The sequence below is a fragment of the Macrobrachium rosenbergii genome, chromosome 56 (assembly GCF_040412425.1).
Source record: "Macrobrachium rosenbergii isolate ZJJX-2024 chromosome 56, ASM4041242v1, whole genome shotgun sequence".
Classification (NCBI taxonomy): domain Eukaryota; kingdom Metazoa; phylum Arthropoda; class Malacostraca; order Decapoda; family Palaemonidae; genus Macrobrachium; species Macrobrachium rosenbergii.
This window is the reverse complement of record NC_089796.1, coordinates 42,617,899-42,642,898: the sequence shown is the minus strand read 5'-3', so window position 1 is coordinate 42,642,898 and position 25,000 is coordinate 42,617,899. Positions and strand designations below refer to the sequence as shown.

Sequence of the window (25,000 nt, the reverse complement as noted above, 5' to 3'; positions counted from 1 at the left end):
TCAAATTTCATCTTTTGATGTATGTCTTAGTTGTTTCCTCCTGTGCTTCTCTTGCCTATTTCGCTCTTTTCCCACAAGAGTACTTACTGTTCCATGCTGCAACAAGTGTTGCAATTTCATGGCCCTTTCAGCTTGTTCCATAGGAATGTGTTCTCATGCGTGAATTGTGAAGGCAATAATTAAGAATTGATAACAAAATAACCAAGCATCTGAGAAGTTTGGGCAATTCAGTTGGCTAAATCACTTCGTGCTAAGACAATTATACAGACTCGATTGTATCCCAGCAAAAGGAGACGAAGAGAGCGATGGGAAGACTGCAGAGCCTCTCTCTCTCTCTCTCTCTCTCTCTCTCTCTCTCTCTCTCTCTCTCTCTCTCTCTCTCTCTCTCTCTCTCTCTCTGGCATAATTAAGAATATTTATGAAATCATTAAATATGTAACTTTTCATACTTGAAAGTTGCTTTTTTACATCAACTGTACGTAAGTATGAAGTGTATGTATATGTATATGTATATGTATATACGTACATACATACATACATACACAATTTAAACTTCATACTTAAGAAAAACCAGTGGTGCGCTCGCTCTCTCTCTCTCTCTCTCTCTCTCTCTCTCTCTCTCTCTCTCTCTCTCTCTCTCTCTCTCTCTCTCTCTCTCTCTCTCTATATATATATATATATATATATATATATATATATATATATATATATATACACATATATACACACACACACACACATATATATATATATATATATATATATATATATATATATATATAAACTTCATACTTACATAGTAAACACAGTGTTGATTTTATAACATATTCATATATATACAGAAATATAGTGTTGATTTATATATATATATATATATATATATATATATATATATATATATAGCTATAAGAATTTATATTTGCGTACTATAGGCCATATTATACTCGTTGACCAATTGTAAAGAAGACATTATTGTTAGTATTATTATTCTGGGAACGTAGAGACCATTCTTGTGTAATTTTTTTAATGTACAGCATTACATTTTACAGTTCTTGATAGCAACACAATTTCGTTATACTAATACATGAAGAAACGACGTGGAGGAAAAAGCCCACAAGAGGGGCCTTGTTTTCTCCTGTATTTAGCAGAACGTGATTGCTCTCGAATACAAACAACGAAACCCCAGCTTCATTCATTCAGCACTTGCTTTCACGAGTTCCAATTTTTTGAGAGAGAGAGAGAGAGAGAGAGAGAGAGAGAGAGAGAGAACGTTATTAGTCGAAGGTGATGCCTTTTAGTAGTGTTATAAAGTTAATCAACTTATTATAAGGCGTTGACTACAAGATTTCGGATCCTTATTGGAGTCAGAAGGGTCGTGAAGTAGGCTTAGTTTTATTCTTAAATCTGGAAAGTTTGGAAACTCGATGAAAGAAAGTTTCATAATATTAGGGTTATATTAGAAGGGCCTGCTGGCACGAGAGGTTAGGGGAGTTGGCGAGTGCTTCCTCCTTGACTTGAAGAAGTGTAATTCTTATGCTTGTTAGTGACGGCCTACATGGAAATTGATGGTATCCTCACGTTCTCTTGTATCTTGGATCTTTTTTTTTTTCAATACTCGGATTAAAGTAAAGAAATTGCATAATTCCTGGAAGGTGCAGAATATTTACATGTTTTCCTTACGTTTGTGTATTACCGAGTTTCTTGGGCCTAAAAGGAATTTTATCTTTACATAAAATGCAGGCACGCCTGATCAATTTTCCACCATTATTATAAAAGGAATTAGGCTATAATGTCCTTCATAACTGTCTGTCTTCCTTAGGTAATTTGCATGTGAAGCAGGTGGGTTCGTTTTCTTTCCACTTTTTATAGAAAGGGAAGTTGAATTTACGGTAGGTAAGGATAGTTTTTTGACGATAGTTATTTATTTCTAATAGAAAGCGTTAGATTTAACTCCTTAATCCATATGTATTGCTTAGCATTAGCTAAAGTTTGAAAACGTGTTATTACTCATCAATTCCTCCTCGGCCCTTAGGCTCAGTAGTTACCATGACTAATGGACGTGATCAATTTGTCTTAAGGGAGATTAGCTACTCTTCAGTAAACCTTTCAGTTTCCCGAAACTCTTTCGGTTGACAGAAAACGACCTTTACCTTTTTCGCTTAATGATTACCTGCTTTGGAGACCTGTGTGGAGGGGCAGGGTTGTTTACAGTGAGAGAGAGGAAAGACCATGAAGCTTTCAAACTTCTTGGGAAAAAGTTACTTGTGAAGGTTTTCCTTTCATTTCAGCGAAAGGAAAAAACCCCATTACCTATTGATAATAACGGTAATCAAGGAGGAAGTGGGAATGAATGGGAATTACTTCTCGTTGCAAGGTTTATTGTGGTGTAAATCATGAAATTGCACGGCAGGCAATTTTTGCCCTGGCGTTTGATGTGAGGTCTAGGAGGCGAAATTGCCGGTGGTTCACTTTATCGCACATTTAATAGTGGTTGCCCATGATCATTAATATGTCATAAAATTGGATGGCATCTTTTTTTTTTATTATTATTAGTTTTCTGTTTTCTTTCCGAGACGCGGATACAGCGATTTCATTTATAATGTGGAATGGCATTGTATCCTAGACGAACACTGTCCTGGGAAAGCAAGACACCATTAAGTTTTCTTGCAAGAAATGCTAGACTGATTGCATCACCTTTTGTATTCGTAATTTTAGATTAATCTGTGATATTTCGGCTTGCAACTTCTCGAAGAGTAATTCATTTTATTGTAGATAAACTGAAGCGAGCATCATTCTCTGGCCAAGATATTCACATAATAATATTGGCGTTGCAATACTGCACATTCGCTTGGAACTACCCTTGCAGCTCCTACGCTGATATTGGAACCTGTGTCATCACGGTTGGCCTTGTGTGCTCCCGGCTAGAAGAAGAGGAGGGGGAGGAGGAGGAGTGCGGGAACGGCAGAGTTGAAGGGGGCCTTAGGAGATTCGGTAGGGGTAGGGTTGCTTTCGTGAGGCTAAGTTTGCATTGGATCGAAATGGATGACACTCCATTGATGCTGACACTCGGGTAGTGGCACTATGGAAGTGGCTGCCTTCAAATTCAGCCTTTAACTAATTGTGGTCAAATTCGTGTTTCGTGTTTTTGAAGTTAATGTTTGGACTCGCCCCAGTGAGCAGTGAAATTTTGTTTGTTACCTCTTTAATGCCCTATTACGATGTTTAATCATGTTGACCTCCCCACAAACTGGGATATTTTCTAATTGTCCGTGTTTTGAAAATGACCGGATTTTTCATTAGAATTTAATTTTGATATCGTTGAAAAATCTCATTTTGCGTACTGTATTTACAATCATGTAATAGTTTATGAAATATATTCTTGACAGTAATTGTCGCGTTTTCTCTAGATTTTCAGTGGATATTTCGCCTATTAGACTGAGAGGACATTAAAATTATATACATTTTTACGACGTACTTGCAACGTGCTTACGGTAGCATTTCAATATCCATGGCTGATCGCACAACAAAATAAATTTCGTTATTAATATTTCGTTAAAATTTGTGCTCACTTTGCAGAAGAGAAAATTAAAAGACATTTTGGGAAAAAATATTAAGAGATGGATTAATTGTATGATTGGAGGGAGCGGGACTAAGGGGTGGGTGGAACGGGCATGTTCTAATCAAGCTGATATTTTCAGAACTGGTTTCATTCGGCAGTAATTGGAATGAGTAGCATAAAATGCATTCTTTTTTATAAGTCATTTTTAACCAGACGTCGTGCCCTTTTTTCCTGTCTAATAAACGTAGTCAGAATAATCTATTCAGTGGCGTATTGTATTTAAACTATCATGAAGACAGGAGTTTTGTCCTCATTAGTAGAAGGTTTCCTTTCACTGTGCAGTGTATCATTAACCTAGCTGATGACACGGGTTTTTAATCCTTTGTAAAGTTAGGTTCATAATGTAATTTTGAAGCTACTGGAAGTACAATTAGCGGCGGAACAGCAGTAATATATTCTTACCCTTCGTAGCAGACCTCGGAAATATATTCTCATCACGCGTGTTATAATGGAATAAAATTGATTACCAATATTAAAAACCCGGATGAAAGTCGTGCAGGGAATATTAATCAACCAACATGGTTAAAAAGAAATTCATTCAGCAGCTTCGTTATGCTTGCAGCGCCTGCAGTTGTGTATGACAGAGGGAGAGAGGCACAGTGAGCTTTTGTTTGTCATTATGGAGGTAGATGGTTCCGTTGGGAAAGTAAATGAGTTGAAGAGAGAACACGCGCTCAACGGTTAGATGCCGTTCACCGTCGCAAAGAACAGTAGTAGGTCATGAATATAGAATGGTTGAGGGTGAAGAAAATTAAGCATTAGGTGAGATCTATTTTATTTCACCTCATTTTCGAAGCTGCATCATATATGAAACTGAATTAAATTGATATTGCAGTTATTTATAATTTCATTTTCTGAGATGGATTTTGTCAGATAGCTGGAGTTCTTTTAATGATTCAAGTCTTGTTGCATCTTATTTTCTTGCATATTCTGAACATACATGGGAAATGAAAAGTTTGGTTTTATCTGCCGCCCCCGCGCGTACGCACGCACACACGCGCGCGCACACACACGCACACACAGTAAGGACAGGCCATTGCATTTTGCGGAGGTGTCATGGGCAAAGTAGGGATAATGTGAAATTCTTGTTGGGCGTTGAGCGTGAGATGACTCTCGGCCTTTGCCTTTCCCAGGATTAAACTCCCTCGATTGACCTCCGTGCAAGAAGCTGCAGCCATTGGTTGTTCTGTCCGTCTTTGTGATTTTGCATTGGGCCAGGGACATCTTGCTGTTAGGTCTATCTCCAGTAACTTCTGAGAGGTGATTTTATGTATGCAATATATATATATATATATATATATATATATATATATATATATATATATATATATATATATATATATATATATATATATATATATATATATATATACACACACACACACATACACATATTGGTATGTTTGGGAACTAAGCAATGTTTTAACAAGGGCATTTCTTTCTCTATCAGGGAGGCTTGTGGGTGTGCCTTAATTTGATCCACCTGAGGAAATTCTTTGTCTGGGCATTTAACTTGTGAGTTGGTTCATATCTGAACCCTCTCACTATTAAGTCAAGGGGATGAAATTTGAAAGGGGGCCCTCTCAGAGTCATCCAAACGTGATGTATGTACGGAGGCCCTGCCTTTTACCGCCCTGTCTGGTGGTCGCCCTTTGGAAAACATATTTCTCACCGGCGTATCTCCTAAAGACCCAAGAGATCTTGACCCAAAGTTTTTGATTTACGCCAGAGAGACTGAGAGAGAGAGAGAGAGAGAGAGAGAGAAATATGAAGCTTCCATGAAGAAAGACATGATCATAATCATCAGTTAAAGAATAGTCCTGTTGGATATTGTTAATGAACACTTGTCTGTACTAAACGTCTGGGGTCAGTACCGTCGGTTTGTCGCCAGGTTTCTGATACCCGATAATGAGCAGGTTTTACTCGGCCGTTTGGTATTTCGGGGCTTTTGGGATTTGAATTTTTCCTTTTGGCATGAATTCAGATTATTTTTATTCGTGAAGTTGTTTTTGTAGATATTGTTCACGGTGTCTCTTCACTAATGGACTTATTTATGTATTTATGATCTTTCATTATTCTAAGTATATATTAAAGTAAGTCACAAAACTGTCGTATTACGGTGCGTTTACTGCATGCATAATATATTTTTCTCATTAGAGGACAACCCTTAGGGCGTGGCCCTGCGTCAAATTCGCGAACTTTCCCCCAAACTTTATATGAAATTAGGTTTGGAACGCAGCTCATTCATGATGAATACGAGCCAAGGCAGCGGCAGTCATATTCAGGCTGTTTTCAAGAAAGGCGATCTTCGCGGAAGTTCTGCACAACAAATTTCTTGCCTCTGAAGAGCCTTACGGATTCTTTTGTTAAAGGCATTCAGGATGAGGCCCATTAGGGAAGTGATCCTGCAACCGTGGATATTTTAAAACTTTTGCTTTTTTATCCATGATTTATGGGTATACAAGACTTTCCAGAGCCAACTTTGAGCTTTGAAGAGCATTATATGCTTTTTGTCGCTAAAGGCACTCTAACAGGAACCCGTTTTTGTGGTGATTTTTTCATCTACATGTTTCGTTGCTTTAATGTATGTAGTCTCAGGTTCATTTTTTATTTTCGTAAGATTGTTAAGCTCTTTTAGTTGGTCTCTTCAGAGGAAAAATTACGCTTTTATTCTGAAGGCCCTTCAAGTTTAGAGTAGAGTATATCGAGTTTCTGACTGATTTCTTTTGTATGACTGTAAATGGCATTCATTACTAAAATTTGCGTAACGTTTTGCTTGCCATTGCAGAAGACTGGGAAAAATATTTATCTCTCTCTCTCTCTCTCTCTCTCTCTCTCTCTCTCTCTCTCTCTCTCTCTCTCTCTCTCTCTCTCTCTCTCTCTCTCTCTCTCTCTCAAGTTGAGCACATGGAGAATGCTGTATTTTTGTTTTTAAAAGTATGGGAATAAATGTTAGCCACAGTGAATTGCTGTTCATAAAAGCAATTTTTTAAGATGTCTATTTTGATCCAGTGCTGTATATTTTCTTTTACTTTAGTAAGTACTAAAGAGAGAAGGACAAGTACGGGAATAATAATAAACCACTAGGTGTAACATTAATTTTTTATCACTTCTCGTAGTAAGGTGGAGATTCGAATCAAGGTGGTCTTCTGACTGTCGTCTTTGTTATGACATCTTTTCATTCGTTGCCATTTTAGGTGCCTGGTCAATATCTGGAGAATGCTCCACCGGAACTCTAACCGTCAATAACTCGAGAGGACACTTCATCGCACCCGAAACCTCGTCTTCCCTTTCGAAGAATGAAGCATACACACACCAAGTGTCAGTGTTAGGGAAATTTCGGTATTATTCTTGGCAGCTGCGGCCATTTCTTTTTGTGTAAGTAGAGATCGCAACCTACTATTATTGCCGAGGTCGAACGTAGTGCTTTGGATTTTAGTTAAGGTCTGGGAAATATGATGTCATAAGGTACTTGTTCTCTCACTGTAGTTGGGCGAGAAGGTGAAATTCGTTGGTTTTATTATTGATATTCACTGTAATTTTACTTGAAATTTAATTGAAAGGAGAGCGCTTTTTTGTTTCTGTTGCTCTCCGTATGTTCATACAGACAGAGGAATTGTTGTTGCAGATAATATTCCACAGAATCTGTTGTCAGTGCCCTAGTAGGATATTTTGCATGTCTGCCAAAATTGAGAAATTTTTAGCCTATTTTTCCGGCGGGGGGGGGGGGGGGAGCCGCTGGAGCAGGATAGTTTTCATAGTTTGAGACTTCTATTGCCAGAAGAATGTCCTTTTGAAGTTACTATAGCATAATAGAAATCACTCTGGAACGTGGAAGTTCGAAGACCTTGTAATAACATTTTCTTGAATAGGTCCTATTTATCATAATTTTAACTTGCGTGTTACTTGTAACGCTATGCATGTAGTCGTCGTTGTCAGAAATTTGTTTTGTCGTGTTTGTTTTGACCGCATGTTGTTGACGTATATGTCAAAATTAATTTGATAATAGATAACAAATATCCCTGAAGCTTAGTTCGATGTTTTTACCGTCATCCCTTCTCGTTAGGCTCCTCTTTGACGTCCACTTAGTGATCTCACTAACAACATTATGTCGGAGTATGCAACATATATTGGTCGGCGCTCCTGTGAGCCTTATAGCTTGTTACGCCGTAGGATTTACATCATTTTCCAGTCTAATATCCTCTTGTTCAACGTCTAATCCCGTTTTCATCAAACCTTTCTCCCCTCCTCTACCCCCCATTACTCTCCCTCCTTTCTTTGCCTTTACCCTACTCCTTTCTTCATTCCACTTTATCTTACCTCATCAGCAAACTTTCAAAGGAAGCGAAATATTGTGAAGTTGGGATAGATATCGCTTTGTCCGTTCGTTCGTTCGTTCGTTCGCAGTTCCCTGAAATAACGAAAAGAGAATTGAGCTCTCTCTCTCTCTCTCTCTCTCTCTCTCTCTCTCTCTCTCTCTCTCTCTCTGTGTGTGTGTGTGTGTGTGTATATTTAGAGGAGGTAAATGTGAGCAGCAAAAGTGTGCACGTGTATGTGTGACCGTGAGATAGATATATATATATATATATATATATATATATATATATATATATATATATATATATATATATATATATATATATAATGTGTGTGTATAGTTTGTAAAAAATTGTCTGTAGAGGCTCTTTAGTGAAGATTAGAAAGCGAAATTTTTTAAGCGTTATTGAAGTGTCAGCAGCACTTGTGCCAGCAAAGGTATGTGTGATTGGGGCAGGAATGTCTCAAGGGACGACAAACTCGAGCAGAATCCGCTACATCCGGTCACATTCCCACATTCCGATTCGCATCCTGCACTTGTCTCCTGTGTTTGCATCTTCCCAAATCCTCATACTCCCTCCTACTTACTCTTGCTCCCCTCCCCTTCCCTTTTTTCCCCCTTACCTCCCCCACCACCACTCCATGCTGAACTCACGTCAGTGCCAATACGGCGCTGTAATTCTCGAGCCCGAGAGGTATCTACACTTGAACAGACAGACGCTCGCTAATTAAGTCGCATAATGTCGAGAGCTATTTCCCAAATTGGCAAAGGCTGCCTATATAATGCTGCTGGCGGAAGTGAGAGGCTCTTCTTATAATAATCATTTTTTGTTTGGTTGAGGGAGCAATCGGGAGAGAGGAGGGAGTCTGTCCGCTTTGTGAGGTAGACCAGATATCGAGTAGGAATGATTGGGATGTTGAATATTGAGCGCTCGTGGTGAACTCCCTCGGGGATTTCTGAAATGTGGACGCGACTTCTTTCGTCAATCCATCCATAACAAATATTTGACAGCCTCGGAAACAGAACACACCCCTGTCTGAGACCCACCTTTACGCTGCTAAACTATATCATTGCATGTCTTAACGAAAGCTCTGTTTCATCATAAAATTCCTACAGGTTGCTTAGTACGCTATATATTTTGGAAACCCTAATTCTATTCTACTTTAGCGATAATTTTTTGTGAACATCAGAGATTGCTGTTGATACTTATTTAAAAATTTTGAATCATTTTTTGCTGATAGGCTTGAACTTCAATACCTAGTTGTAGAGAAAATCCTCTCATAAACATTGCGTCAATAGGTTCTGTGTTGATGTAATGAAACTTGGGAAGTGCACTGCGTAGAGTTTGGCTGCGTGTTCCTGAGAGTTGCTTACTGAAATGATTCACCCCTTCGATGTCTCAGCGGTATTGTGAGTCATAATCTCTCTCTCTCTCTCTCTCTCTCTCTCTCTCTCTCTCTCTCTCTCTCTATATATATATATATATATATATATATATATATATATATATATATATATATATATATATGTGTGTGTGTGTGTGTGTGTGTGTGTATGATTAAAATGTTAAGCGAAAGGACCGTTGGTGTTAATTTAGCAGTAGCCTTTTTATGCCACACCTAAGAATTTTTGGCTTTTGTAATAGCGCAGTATGCTGAAGCGTGGTATGCTTTACTGTAATTTATGTACACCAAATCCGTCAATTATATGAAATGCGTTTTATATATAAACTATCTGAAGTTTACATAATGACACTCTAGTTGTACTAATATGTGATTTCTCGTTAGTGTTTTATGATGTCTTGGAAGTTTGCGTTTTAATGTATTTTTCTGATTGACCTATTTTTTAGATTTCTCTTCGCAAACCTATTTACGATGGCGAATTTTTTTTTCGAGAGTTAACGTTTGAGAGATAATTTTGGCGCTTCCTTTACTGGTATACTCAAAGGCAGCTGTTCAGTGACCTCGGGTTCGTATTTTCTTTCATGGCAGTACGATCTTGTCCTGGGCAAAGTTTTACCGCTAACCTCAGCCAAATCTGAAAGGCCGCCACGGTCTGACCCTCGGCTATTCTTATCAGAAGCTGACTAGGATATCCAGAGCGACCAGTCTCTTCTCTCCTCCACGCGGATGCTGTGGGTTACAGTGTTAATCTCGTACAAAGGAAATGTTTATTATGGCAGCTTTTGGAGATACTCAACATTTTGGCTCTTGTTGCTGAGGATCGGGGCTGGGTATTGGTCATGGCAGCTTGCTTTCGCTTTCATCATGAGCCCTCACTGCTGGGCTGAAGGTCTGGCGATATGAGACATTCGATATTTAAAATGGATTTTCCCAAGTTCTCATGTCATTGTATGAAATTCCATTATATACAAATATATGTGTAAATAAAATGATGATAACCTTTCAGGAGACCAGTTATCATTATATATAGTCAATGCAGTCATCAGGTGTAAGAGAGTTCAGTGACGGATTTTCAAAGATTGTTAAACTAGTTTACTCGTTTCAGTTTGCAGTATTTCTTACCGTTTCTTTGTAATCAGTGTAGGTGTTTTTGGCTGTATTTGAACAATAACAGTTATTGGAGTTTATATCGATAATCTGTTAAGAACTGTATTCGAGAAAGATTCTCCTTGAAACGCTTTCTCGGGTCTATAAAATTGGCAGGATATTGCGGTGCGTGTATTGAGGGTGGAATGAAAATTGAGGGAGAGGGAGACTTGTGGTAGTGCTGGAGGTAGACTTGGTCGTCCGATTGCCTCCAGCTGCCGGCCACCCCGCATGAATGGAAGGCCAAGACCAAGTGAGGAAAGAGTAGGAGAAAGAAGAGAGTATTGAGGACTCTCTCTCTCTCTCTCTCTCTCTCTCTCTCTCTCTCTCTCTCTCTCTCTCTCTCTCTCTCTCTCTCTCTTGGCTGAAAGCCCATTTGGAATACGGATTAGCCCCAATAGGTTTGTAAATGAACATGGCTTGTAAATGCAATTATGTCTTCTAGCTTCGCATAAGGAAAAACCAAAATAGAAAAGGTGGAGTAAAAGCGAGTGAAGAAGTAAGGTGGAAAAGAGTAAACTGATAAAGAATGGGACCCGAGCGACAGCTGCTTTGTAAGTGAACTTGCCAGTTCAGGAAAATGTTCTTGGATGTGGTCCTTCATTGGCAGTGCGACTTAGACTAGAAGTGTAAGTGCCTGAGATGAGAGGAGGTATTTGGGTGCCTGAAAAGTTTATGAGTAAGAATGAGTTTTGGGTAAGAGAGAGAGAGAGAGAGAGAGAGAGAGAGAGAGAGAGAGAGAGAGAGAGAGAGAGAGAATCGTGGACGTTAATGCGGTAGGATAGAATAGACGGTGTGAATCTTGAATCTTTCACTTGCAGTTTTTGAATGTCGTGGTGTTAGAGGAGTTGGTTCTGTTTGAAGGATAAAATAAATAAAGTTGAATTATGTGAAAGTGTAAGTTTACCCATCAACTTCTGCTCATATCATCGACAATATAATTTATCAGTAAAAAGGCGGCCTTTGAAACAAATAAGTCGTTTTCACACATGCCACTCAAGCGAGTGAGAAAATTCATGATTATGGATATTACGAGCAGAACTCTTCGTTCATATCTGCAGTCAAAAAAAAAAAAAAAGAAATGTCTGTGCTTAAGATTCAGTACGAAAGTTTAGATTAATGAATACATGAATTTTAAGGTGATTATCAAGCATCTTATGAATTGACATGACGTTTAATAGACAGATATTTGCTTCTCATTAAGATGTTTCGTGTTTTTCTTCTCAAGTTACTGTTAGCCACAGCTGCAGTATCTTTCCTGCACCAACTCCAAAGGCCATGAGTGTGTGTATATGATGACATTACTGTTCCCTATTTTGATAGCAGAGATGATTATGACTCCTTCCTCTAGCCCCTGTCAGTCTCCCTTCCCCCCCCCCTCTTTTTTGTGGGAGTAGCGTGTTCCCCTTTTTGATGCGCAATGCGGGACACGACTTGGTTCATAGTTTTATTCTGTATTTTACCTCCCTTTGCTGGCACTTTCGTTTTTAGATCCTTAAGTCATTTTTGCATGAAATAATTTTTTATTACCCACAGGACTGTAATTTTTATTCCTGCTCTTGGGCAGGCAGAAAGAGTATCTTTCCGTTTTCGGTCCTTTGTGACGAGTGAACTTTTTCGTATTTATATACCAAAAGTAAGTGTGTGCGTGCCAAAATAGAAAAAAGAATGTCATGGTTCTGTTTTCAAGTAGCTGGCATTTGGAAAAGGTGTAGCCAGCAGGTTAACGATTGTGCTGTAGTAAGTATCGGGCGTGGTACATTCTACTTGTGGTGTTGAAATGTGATTAAGCAGGACTTGAGAACATTGGTACATAAAAATGAAAATACTTTGTTGTATTTTGAAGTATTTCCGGTGATGTGATGGTAACGGGGCATTCTTGTCAAAGAATATTTTTATACGCAAAACTATGCAAACGCTGTTAGTAGGCGTCTATGCTTTTATTATGAATCATTGTAATTACGGCTACACGGCTTTCCATTTAAATGTACAAAATAAAGTGGCCTTCCTATGAATTGCGAACTGCAAAATGTTTTATGCCGTTGTTAATAATAAGATAAATATGCTACCCTAAAGTTTGTATGAAAAAATAGGGGATATATTTTTATACCTTGAAAACTGATCTGGGAGATCCACTGATGAAAATTATAGTCACAATGGCATGGTTTGATAGAAACTTTCATTAAGAGGGTAAGACGCCCACGGTGCCCAGCTGGGAAGGGACAGTCGGTGGGCATCGCTGGGATTCCGGGGAAGTAAGAGAGGAAAAAATCTATTTAAAAAAGAAAAATCAAAGGTTGATGGGCGTGATGTTCTAAGTGGAAGGCGTAAGAGCATGGGAATGGGCGTGCCATGTCGCTGGTGATAGAAAGACCATGTTCAGCGAGCTCTGTAGGGAGACACTCAAGCGGTCAGTCATCGAGGGCATTCACGCCTTCCAGGACCTTCTCCACTCCAAGACACGTGGTGAGTGCACCCCAGCCCCCTTTCTTTAATCGAAATAGGATAAAACTTGATATTTTGTAAGCCCTCTGTTTGAACTTTCTTCGTTATCAGAGCAGTATTGTTAGTTTATAGTAATTTGAGATTATGGTGGGAAAACGTTGTTTTTCTGAAGGCGGTTGCTTTATAGAGAACCCCCACAGAATTTTGCAGCTTGAATGAAAAACAAAAGAATATTGTAGGCACGACTTTCCGCCAGAGCATTCTCACTAAATTGCGGTTTCCTGCACCATGGCAGTTTTGTTGGGAATGGGCTTTCTGTCTGGAATTTGATTATCATATTGAATATGGCCAGTTTATGGTGCTATTTAGAAGAGAAAAAATTGCATTATGTAAATCGGAGGGGTTCATGTGTGTATTACTGAATGCCTTATTTTTGTGTGAATTGACTTGAATTGTTGTATGTTTATTATGTTTCCGGAGTTTGTTGTACCCGGTATGAATTGAAATGGAAGTTGATGTTAACCTAGAAGGGGAGGAGGAGAGTTCGTTTTGATGAATGAATAGTGGATGCTTTATCATCAACGAATGTATTGAAATGTGCAGAATCTATTTGAACCAAGTGTTCAGGAACTGAATGTTTCTCAAGAGGAACATTGCGCTTGTAGGAGATAGGAAAAGATGCTGTAGGTTACAATTACGCCAACCTAGTAAGTTTGTGAGAGAAATTATTATCACAGAGTTATTCATGCTTTGACTGCCTAAGTATGCATTAGAATCCTTTTTGTCGTATTTTAGCGATTACAGTGTATTGGAAACGGGAGCAAGTTACTTCAGTAGCCAGTGCAGAATTGTGTGTATGCTTATGACTTGCAGTTCAGCACGTTTGCTCGTATTTTTTATGTAAGGACTATATATATATATATATATATATATATATATATATATATATATATATATATATATATATATATATATATATATATATATATATATATATATATATATGTATATATATATATATATATATATATATATATATATATATATGTATATATATATATATATATATATATATATATATATATATATATATATATATATATATAATTATATGTATACATATATATATATGTACAGTATATATATATATATACATATATATATGTATATATATATATATATATATATATATATATATATATATATATAATATATAATATATATAGTGTATTTGTGTTTGTTATATTTAGAAGTGAAAGAAGTGATGAATGCCGTTGCTGAGAGCACCGAGATATTTTAAGTATTCTAGGAGGTCGCGTGTGATGTGGGGGTGCCATAGCGATAAGGTCGCCTGCGGAGCACCGGAAGGCCATTGTGGTCTGGAAAACAAATCCCCCTTCGGCCCGAGTAGGAGGGAGGGAGAAAAAAAAAGAAAGAAAAAGAAGCTGGGGGAGTGTTGCTTTTGTTTTCTCCTGCTCCTTTGTATATCTTTGTGGTGGGATGCGTGTGTGCTTGCACGCGCGCAGTCGATCACGTCTGCTCCCGGAAACCTGTTAGGTACTCAGTTTCATTTTTGTCTGTCTTCATGGGCGTTGTTGAGGAATCTTTCTTTTGAGTATAAAACGTTAAGAAGAAATGCTTTCCCTGTACGCACAGATATGGTGGAGGATCAGGGGGTCATGGCCAAGGATCTATACATGTCATCCAAATGTGTATCCTTTACAACACAGGGGAAATCAAGGGAATGATATTTATAATCTAGTGTTTTAGCAAGTGGTAGGGATGGAGCTAAAGCATGGATAATATAATTTGGACATTAACATTAAAGTAATGAGATACTTGGTACTACTGTAGGTAAATTTTGGCGTATTTATAAATTATAGCTAACGAGGGCTTTAAAGGAAAGGAGTGAGTGTTAAGACGTTACTGGAATAAAAGCCTTTTGCACAGTTAAAGTACTGGAGGGTATTAAAACAGCGTTGTATGAATGGGTTTTTATATATCTTTTTATTTTATTTTATAATTTACTAATTTGAAGGTGGGGGAACAATATTGTTGAAGATCTCCTGGGAGTACTGTGCGTTTTGTTTTCATTATGAATAGATTATCTTTGCGTAATATACCAACGTTAGAAGAGTTGTTATTTTACAATTTATATCCTTTTAAGAGTTTTAATTGTTTGGAACTAATTATAAACCGTAATATCTTAATTCAGTGGTAGGCTTTTAATTTTCTTAGCTCATTGTATGTGTTATCTGCAATATTCCAAAGTTATTCATCCAATAATTGTTCTCATGGTTAGTGACTATCCTTTGTTGTTTGTTAACTTTCGTGTAGTGAAGTCATAATGCATCTGCAGCCCCAGCGATTTGTGGTTATTTAACAACCTTTTACGATTTTGAAACTACTACTGTTTATTGTTAGAGACTTGTTTGTGTAGCTTCTTGGTTTGCTTATTGTTTTTTCCAAACTTTCAATTTTTTTCTTTTACTCTCCTCCGTCCTCCTTATCGTTAATGGCCTGACCTTGTGACTGCTCATTGGTAGCTACAGGAAACGCCGGCACTAAAGAGGTAGAATAATAAAAGAAAAGTAATAATAAAGGTCGAAGGGGGAGGAGGTAAACGATGGATTGGTGCAGGAGCTTTGAGGTTATAGGGGGTTAGGAGAAAGGAAGAGAAGTGAGTCCTTACCCCGAGTAGGAGAAGGAAGAGGAATGGGGTCGAGTCCTTTACCTCCTCGTGACCTGACAGCGGACTTTATGAATCCCTTCTTTTGGATAATTGCGTCTAGGAGAAGAATAAGGGTGCTTCCTAGAAAATAGACTCCTTCTTCCTGCCTCTCAGTTTTCCTCTTTTCTCTCTCTTTCTCTTACCACCATTTTCTTCGACGAAATAGTCAGCTTCACTCCCTTCCCTGAACGCACTTTTACTTTCCCATTCACCTCATTTTTCTTTCTTTTATTCGTGTTGTCTCTCTTCTTTATGGGACTCTTGCTTTTACTCACTATTGCGGTGACGCGTTTCGTTGTTCCCCCAAGTAGTTATTCCAAAGCAAAAGGAAACAGTGTTTGGGGTTTCTCTTGCAAGCAGTTTGAGTCCTTTCTTGCCACGATGTTTCTGTAACTTATTCTCGAACTTTATTTTTGTTTTTCAGTAAATTACATTTGGGCTCCTTTATCTGGTAACTTTGGTTCTCATCCACTCTTCGATAAAAGAGAAGACTGACAGGGACAAAAAGTATTTTTGACGATAAGTTAGCAAAGAATAGAGTTGAAATATTTATTTTTGTAATCAAAACTGTGTAACTTTCGAAAGTATTATTTGCCAGTGCAAAAGTTTCGGTTTGTTTGATGTTTAACCTACAAAAGAGGTTTGTGGACGCAGTTGTCAGTTTCATCTAGCCCGAGGCACCAGCGGTGTTTTTCGTTCATTTTCTTGTTTGTGAAGAGAAACTGCTCTTTTATTTGGGAACAGGAGGAGGCACATGTTTTTATCCTGACTTTGTCGTTCAGATATGGAAGGAAGAGTAAGTTGTTGATTTAGCATTGTAGTACCTTAGCCATATACGGTGATTTTTCTAAGGTTGTGTTGTGTATGTATAGCAATTGATTCAGTGTTAGTTTAGTTATGCTCTCTAGATAAAAGCAATGCGAACTTGAGTATCCAAGAACAAGGTCGAAGCCACATTTTGATACACAAGTAATTTTTCGTTATATGTGAAGAAGAACAGGTCATAAAATTATATTAGGTTTTGTGTAATTTTTTAATGTTTGTGAAGAAGAGAACTTGAAATTACAGTAGGTTTTGTGGAATTGCAAATTCGGCTCAAAATATGGAAATAGCTTTGGAAGAGAGGGAGATGGATAACTGTAGCGACGTTACATTGGCGACAAAGGATCGATTGCTTTTATACCTGTGAGTCGTAACTGTCCTCTTAATGGCCCTGCCATTCTTTGAATGCAGTCTCTCTTTGGTGTGCGTGTGACTCCATTGCTTCATTTTGTAAGGGGCCCCTTTTCTCCTCGCTGTTTAATTCACATTTATAATCTCTTTTGTTCTCGGGACAGTTCCTTAATGCTGGAATGCCATTTTTTTTGAATGACTTAAGATCGTGAAGAATGATGGTTATGCGAGTTGGTGGGGTTTTCGTTCGTTTTACCAGTGAAGTCAAACATTTTTTGTCCGATACATCAGTGTGTTTGTCATTTTGGTTACATCGTAGAGCAAAACTGAAATGTTATATGTATAATCAAAATCACTGTTTTACACTGTATATCTCCCTCTACAGAGTGTAAATGTGCGTGTGTGTTTGTGAGTGAGAGAAAAAGAGAGAGAAAAAATTTATGAAAATGCTACTCATGCAATCTAGAATGTTTGACCCGTGTATCATCGTTAATATTAGTCTCGGCATGTTTATGAAGATTCTCTCTCTCTCTCTCTCTCTCTCTCTCTCTCTCTCTCTCTCTCTCTCTCTCTCTCTCTCTCTCAGCTCACTTTTTATAAAAAAAAAAAATATAAGACATTGCGGTCAGCAATGGTTTTCTCAAGAAAAAGTCAACAGGTGCAATAATAACTAATTACCAGGAGTGCTCTTGCACTTCATTGGTGACACAAAAATCTGAATTGACTATTGATCGTGTAACGGCAGGGCTCGCCGCTTCGGGGATGGTTTTTGTCAGGATCCGAAGCTATAATGAAATTCAGCGTTTGCTTCGATTTATCGCTCTTTCCATTTTATCCCTTGAAACAATTAACGTACGAAGGAGACTACATTTGTCTGACTTCAGTTTGACGGTTTTCCCGAGTTTACTACTCAGTGTTGCGCATTTATCTCTCTCTCTCTCTCTCTCTCTCTCTCTCTCTCTCTCTCTCTCTCTCTCTCCCCTGTTTTCATCCTTTTCTTTTGGATGCTGAAGTTGGCCAAGAGCAAGTGTCACTTGGTTTCTCGTGCTTGAGTAGCTGTCCAGGTACCCGCGTGACAGGAGCAATAAAAGAGGTCATAAACGAAGGAAGGCTAAAGGAAAATGGCCATTTCTGGATGTTACTTTGGGACGCTGATCCGTATATCCTGAGATAAATACATACCACCAAGATGCTTCGGCTCTTCTTATTCTCTTTTTCTTGGAACAAAGGGCGAATAGTATTCTTTCCTGAAGAGCACTCTGGAATTTCCATTTTTTATAAAAGCCCTTGTTTTTTGTTTGTGTTTGTTTATGTTTTTGCTCTGCTTTGCCATTTCTCTCTCTCTCTCTCTCTCTCTCTCGGCGTTCCGCAGATGGGAAACACGTGACTCTTATAGCAATGAGGTTAATGTGTTTTTTGGTGGGAAATGTAGCTGCCTCGTACAACCTCCGCCAAACATGTAGTACTGCAAAAGGAATTCTAATGGCTGTCTTTAAGCGGGTTTTGTTCTTCCAGTCTCCTTGCCATCGTCGGTGTGACCTTTTCCTGAAGATTTCTTGATCGTTGTGTGGTAATGCATGAAATATTTAAATAGTAGCAATAGGTGATGCGTTTGTATCGGTTATATGTTCTGCGCCTTAACGTAAATTTAGGATTTTTGGTCAGTATTGAAGTGTGGTGCTTTACTTTTCCTCATCTGTTAGCGTATTGATTATTTTACTTACGCCTACGACAGTTTCAACATTTGAGCAATATTGTATGGATTGCAGGTTTAGTTTCAGCTTTCTGCTATTTACATAACTTTGTTATAAAGAGATTAATTTTTTTTGTGCACTCCCCATAACAAGGTAGGCGTGAGCCGTGTTAGACATTCATCGGGTTTGTGTAGGTCCCAGTGTTTCATTTTCTTTGATAACTCAGTGAATGCACTGGTGCAAATGTAAAACTGTTTAAGATTTGAAAGTCGTATCTCTTGAGCATGTCAGATTTTCTGACAGCAACGTCAGTACCAGGTTCGTCGCTTTGGCGAAAAAGACCAAGTGTGTGGGACTGCCTAGTACTTTTAACCCTTTTGTTTATTATTGGTATTATCTCTTTTACTATACTGATAGGCTGTCAATGGCACGTTTCTCTCTCTCTCTCTCTCTCTCTCTCTGAACGATAGATCCAGGACAAAATGCTATTTGTCGTCGTTTTCATGACTTGAATGCGATGATTTTCGTTCCTTACATATTAGGGATGTAAAGATCGCCGAAAGATATACTTGAAGGACCTATGGAACTTCTTATCTTTCACATTGGGGATTCAGCCGTAGTAACCAAGCACCTGTATAGCATGAACTGATCAAAGCCCCCTTGCAGAAAACATCCATAATATATATTGCTTCGAACCTCTGCACACTGCACCATTCACCCGCGTTTTCTTACTCACTGGGTATTAAGTCCCCTCCGTTACAATACTTCTTGTCTGACTATCCACCACTTTTTAGGTGTTCCTCTCACCTTCCTTTCAACGTATTTATTATATATATATATATATATATATATATATATATATATATATATATATATATATATATATATATATATATATATATATATGGTAAATGTTTATATGTATATAGTAAATGTTTTATTATAGTTATTTCCCATTTATAAGTACATTTTCTTCCTTGGCGCATCCTTGAACTTTACAACAAATGTCTGTATGTTTCTGAGAATGATTAATGCAGCCGTTCTCCCATATCGAATATATACTGTAAGTAAGAGTTACTAACACTGAAATTTCTAACGTCTCCTATATGTTGGTGAGAATTATTGGGAGATGACCTGTGATGTTTCCAAATGCCAGGTCTCCATATACCTAAGATGAAGTCATTCACCTTAATTATCCTCCAATGGAGAAAGTTAGTGATGCGAATTAAGAACTCGGGGATCTGTTTTACCGATTTGCTGTTAATGGTAATGGGGGGAGAGGGGGAGAATGCCTCATTAAAGTTCGACCATTAAGTCCAAGACCGATGTTTGTTTAATGACACAGTTTGTAATGAGGAGGAGGAAGCGATCAGATTGGTTCGGAGAGAATGGAATTTTCAGTTCTTTCAGAGATATTTCGGTCTGATGGCTAATGATCTCGAGCGATTCGTCGCTCTACATTTGTTTGTGGGTCTGTCTGTTGTCTACGCTTGCAACCAAGGTCCAGCTGGTCAACACAAGACAGTGTCTCTTGAATGGGTGGCTTCAGTGTAACAGAACAGTCACTGCCACGCCCGTCCTTTAATTGTTGAGTGAAGACGACGAACTTTGCCGAAACATTGAAAAGCTGCATAAACAACTCTTCACCTTAGAAGTCTTCTGTTTGAAAATACATGCACTCCGTTCTTTTTAGATACTGATTACTAAGATGTATGCCGTTTTTCGAATCCCGAACCCTTAGCAATTTCCACGTCTTCCTCAACTCATGACAAAACTTGAATTGTGCAATCCTGACATCAGTTTATCCTGTGTGCTGCATGGCCAAATCACCATGTTTAATGCTCCCCTCCCCATCTTTCAAATATCCCAGAGCATGGGTTGTTTCAGCATTCCTTGCAGCTCTTGGAAGTTTACCTTTACCGACATTGTTTCATTTTCTGCGTAGTTTTTGTGTAAGTTTACCATGGTTATAACATTTATTCTCAAGATATCTACGGAAGTCACCCATTTCCCCTCTTCTGTCATTCATTTTAACAGTCATCACCACGTCGTCTTGGATTCCACATTTACTCTTGGTACCTTTCTCTCGGTAACATACAGCTACCTACTCTTTCAGCTTGGAAACTTTTCCATTCGATTTTCCTCTTGCTGTCAATGATCAGCTTTTATTAATGACGTTCCACTTCAATCTTTGACCTGCTGTCGATCATATCCTACTTGTGTTGTTTCCTCATAAATACTGAACGTTTTCGGCAACCCACCCCTTGCAATTGGACACCACACCGCGCATGTTCAACATCTTTTGTGTTGTCGCTTTCATCAGTACGATGGCGAGTTTGCTCTAGGTCCGTGTGTTATATTCCGTTACTAACAAATCCTCTTGCACAAATATTGTGTAAGAAACCAGTGATTAACATACCAACAGAGCTCTTCTTCAGCGAGCTGGGCATCTTTTTTTCTTTATCCCAGGAAAGGTCTTACTATATACCTTCCCAGTTGTACGCTACTAGTTAAACTCATATCTGTAACTTTTAAAATCACATCTGCCAATTTTGCAGTTCAAAAACATGAAAAAAAGAATCTTTGCAGTTCCTTTGGAACCTTACCTTCCTCGTTATACTCGTGTATAGCTTCGGTAAGTGGCCAGCCACTGTAATACCATGGCATTCGTTGTTTCTTTCAATTTGTTGACCCTTAGTAATCCTTAGTAGAAACTTTATATCTATTCTCTGATATACAGTAACCGTTACAATTTTGCCGCCTCAACCCATTGAGATTGATCCCACCATCAACAAAGGATTGCCTTTTTTCTGACATAATCTCTCTGTCTGAATATTTTTTTTTTTAAGATGTTCAAGCGTACACCCATCTGAGAAAAGTGAGGCATAGGTTAGTTGGGGATGCATTTTAGAATGGCCTCACTCATTCCAAAGTAATTGTCTTGCTAGGCACAGCAGGCTGCTGCTCGTAAATCTGTCAATTTTAATTTTTGCGTAAAAAATAATGTCAGTTCGCTTTGATTGGTGCTCATCAATATGGCCGCATATCGTCACTGACAGGCTGTTCAACAGGTAAATTGGGAGACATTATTTATAAATGGGCCACGCGGAGCTATTTTGGATGCTTCCAAAGTGTGCAATGACGGCCAAATTGACAAAAGGAGCTGGCGGATTACCGTGTGGCGTTAGTGTTTTGATTACGGCGATCAAAGTTAATTGGAACCCATGTGGATCAGGTGTAACTTGTGCTTGCCGCCCTTTCTTATTCATTGTGTGAGAAACAAGGAAGAGTGATTGGGTGTATGCGTAAACGTAGGACATCTATTGTAGTCTCTCTCTCTCTCTCTCTCTCTCTCTCTCTCTCTCTCTCTCTCTCTCTCGTTTTGCCCTGCCTACAGCAAATGGAATGCCCGATTTACATAAGTCGTCTCATGCTTGAAGGTTGAATTTGTAGATCCTTTAAATGGTTCATTTTTTAAGCGTTGTGCCCTGGGGATGTTAAAGTTGGCATTTTTCTCGTGAAGTCTGTACCTCTCTCAAGTCTTTTCTTGGTTCCGAATAGATAACGGTCTTTATTCTCCAGAACACTTTCATATATTTTGTATATATTTGTGTCAAAAGGAGTTCCATCTTATATACCAGCCGCAAAACTTAAGTTAGATGTATTTAACTTTTCAGAATAATTCGCTATAAACTCCGATTTCCGCAAGGGAAACTTAACGCGATGTAATAATGTAATGCTTCCCGCTGCTGTGGAGTGCATCAAGCAAACAACCCATGAACGAATAAGGACGCGCTAGTGTGTTGGGTGGCTGATGTCAGGTTGCATGTCACCAAGTCCTCAATGAAATGAAATGAATTGATGGCTTTTTCCCTAATCGCTGGTATACAGTGACAATGAGCTGGCCATTGATTCATTGGCCGTCATTGCAGTCTGTGATCATAGTTTGATTAATATCTTTGTCTTTGAGTGAAAGAACGTTTGGTGCGGTTAGAGTGAAACAGTTTGCCCTTTTAGATATATTCTTGCAGGACATCAAGTTGATTTTCTCTGCAGTTTTCATGCTTTCATGGTCGTCTTTTGATTACTTGTAGTGGCCGTCAAGATAGAAAGTCACCTTGACCTATTGATTGACCTCACTTAGCGCATCGCAAGGCAAGTTGTACCCTTCAGCTCAAGTTCGAAAGTAAGGTATAACGAACCTTCCGGAAGATTGTCGTAGTACGTACTTTTGTGTATTGTAAGACGATTATAACTTTACCTCACCTTAATTATAAACAGGTAATTTGAATTTCCCCGGTATTTCTTGCAGTACTTTTAATTCTATCGTCGTAGTTCTCTGAAAGCATTGCAACGCTTCAAGTGTCGCCGATAGAGCGTTTTTTGTCGTAAACACTGTCAGGTGAAATGAATCAAGTCGTTGGTTGCATCTTGGAAGCAAAACTGAGCAAGGAAGGAAGGTTGCAGGTATTTTAGCACAAAGGGCTTAATACGACTTTGCCTATCCATTGCAGTGTATTTGTCGTTCTCCAGTAAAACCTTCACACGTACTGAAATACCTCTCATTTATTGGAAATCCATAGTGGGGGCTAGTGCCGTCAGTGCACCTCATGCGCTGCAATGTAGGCATTACTTAAGGTTCTTTGCAGCGTCCCTTCGGCCCCTAGCTGCAACCTCTTTCATTCCTTTTACTGTACCTCTTTTCATATTCTCTTCCAGCTTACTTTCCACCCTCTCCTAGCAATTGATTCCTAGTGCAACTGCGAGGTTTTCCTCCTGTCACGCCTTTCAAACTTCTTCACAGTCAATTTCCGTTTCAGTGCTGAATGGCCTTGGTTGCCCCTGTGCTTGGCATGTATGCCTAAAATCTATAAATCAGTCAGTCATTTATTGGAAATCTTCACTTCCGTTATTTGTCCCGAGTAAGACTTGTACTTGATTACTCTATGGTAGGCTTAATGCGTTGTTAGTTTGTAGAATGATAGAACTGATTCTTAAGTATGCGCTTCTATTTTTCCTCCTTAATTCGTTATTCGTTGAATTAATATTTCTTTCAATTTGTTCATCGGATGAATTAATATTTCTTTCTTTCAGGTATGTGGAAGCTTGTGGTGTGGTGCAGTGTGAGTGAGCAGACTTTGGCGTAGCCGGTAATGTGATCAAGTATTCCCTCATGGCACTTGAGTACACCGAATTTCACTTAAAGTAGGCTAATGCTTTTCCTAGTCGCTGTTCGTATCCCGCATACTGGGGTACCGAAGGCTCTTCTCTCGTCTGCCTTTTACTTATTTTGGTCGAGGAACGGATCCCAGTTGGTAGGATAAATAAGACAAGAGTTGTCTCGTTTACTAAAACTTTTCGCGAAATATTTACGCGTTCTTTTTTATTAGTGGTTGTGGTATTAGTAGTAGGAGGAGTAGCAGAAAGAGTAGAAGTGGTGATAATACTTAAACCGTTTTTGCTCAGTTTTAAATCTGTTGAAATTGCGAATCGTAGTAACAGTGGTTTCTTTTCACTAAAATCATTCATCAGAACCTGCTGGATTTCTTGTGTTAAGTGTGAGATTGGATAGTTAGTATAAATTATGTTGTGGTCCAAGAAGAATGAAGTTTATTATTCCCCATAAAGAAAATGCAGTATCATGAAAACTGTCAAAAAAGAGTAGAATCTATCTAGGGGGAAATTATTTTTGACACTTGGTCGGTTTAATTAGTCTTTTCCCAAGGGGAAATAAATTTGTTGCCTTCTTTGGGTGTTGTAGTAGTTAGAGTTCCAAGAGAATTTTTTTTCAACACTTTAATACATTTGCTCGTATCTCAAGGGGAAGCTCATTCTTGTAGTAGCCAGTAGGCAAGCACCCTAAAGGGTCTTTTTGTTTTTAAGCCGAGGTTAGAGAAAAGCAGTGGAAGTGAAAAGAAAAATAAAGTAAAGGGAAGGGAATTAACGACGAACGAGCGACGGACCTTCCTCTTCAAGAAAGAAATCATGTAAGAGGAAAGCAGAAACTAGAAGAGAATACCAAAGCTTGGTTACTGAGCAGTGTACCCCGAATATTTTTATTTTTTATTTTCTGCAAGTGAGTGTTGGAACAGGTGATCTGAAGGACGTTGAAAGGCCCCCTGATTGGAGGAGAATTTCTCTTTGAGTTCAGTGGATCAGTTGTTTATTGAGCAGGCTGGCATGAGTCTCTTCTTATTTTGTTATTCGTCGTAAATATTTTACTCTGTTATTTATCTTATTTGTTTTTCTGTATGGTTTTTCTTTCATAGTTTATTCTTTACCCCTCTTATTTCCTTTTCTGTACCAAACTAATTTCCCTGTCTGGTCCCATGGACTACCGTGGACCAGTAGCATTCTGCTTGACCAACCAGGAGGAGAAACTCCTTTGCGGCAAGCAGGAAGAGAATCGGCTTTGAGGTGAGGTAGGTAGGGTCATTGATGAAACAAATCGCCTAAGGTTTCTGTTCTGTC

At 38.5% G+C, this 25,000-nt stretch overlaps 1 protein-coding gene across 50 annotated transcripts in view; it reads left to right on the top strand.

Moving 5' to 3' along the window:
* Positions 1-25,000, top strand: part of LOC136836475 (ensconsin-like) — a 652,260-nt gene that overhangs the window by 379,251 nt on the left and 248,009 nt on the right. Inside the window, exon 1 of one of the 50 annotated variants that reach the window (XM_067100769.1) lies at positions 12,804-12,952. The exons of the other annotated variants lie outside the window; for them this stretch is intronic. Coding sequence (XP_066956870.1) covers positions 12,862-12,952 — 91 coding nt within the window. The 5' untranslated portion in view covers positions 12,804-12,861. Of the gene's footprint in view, positions 1-12,803; positions 12,953-25,000 lie in introns of those variants that run through there. 50 annotated transcript variants of the gene reach the window in all.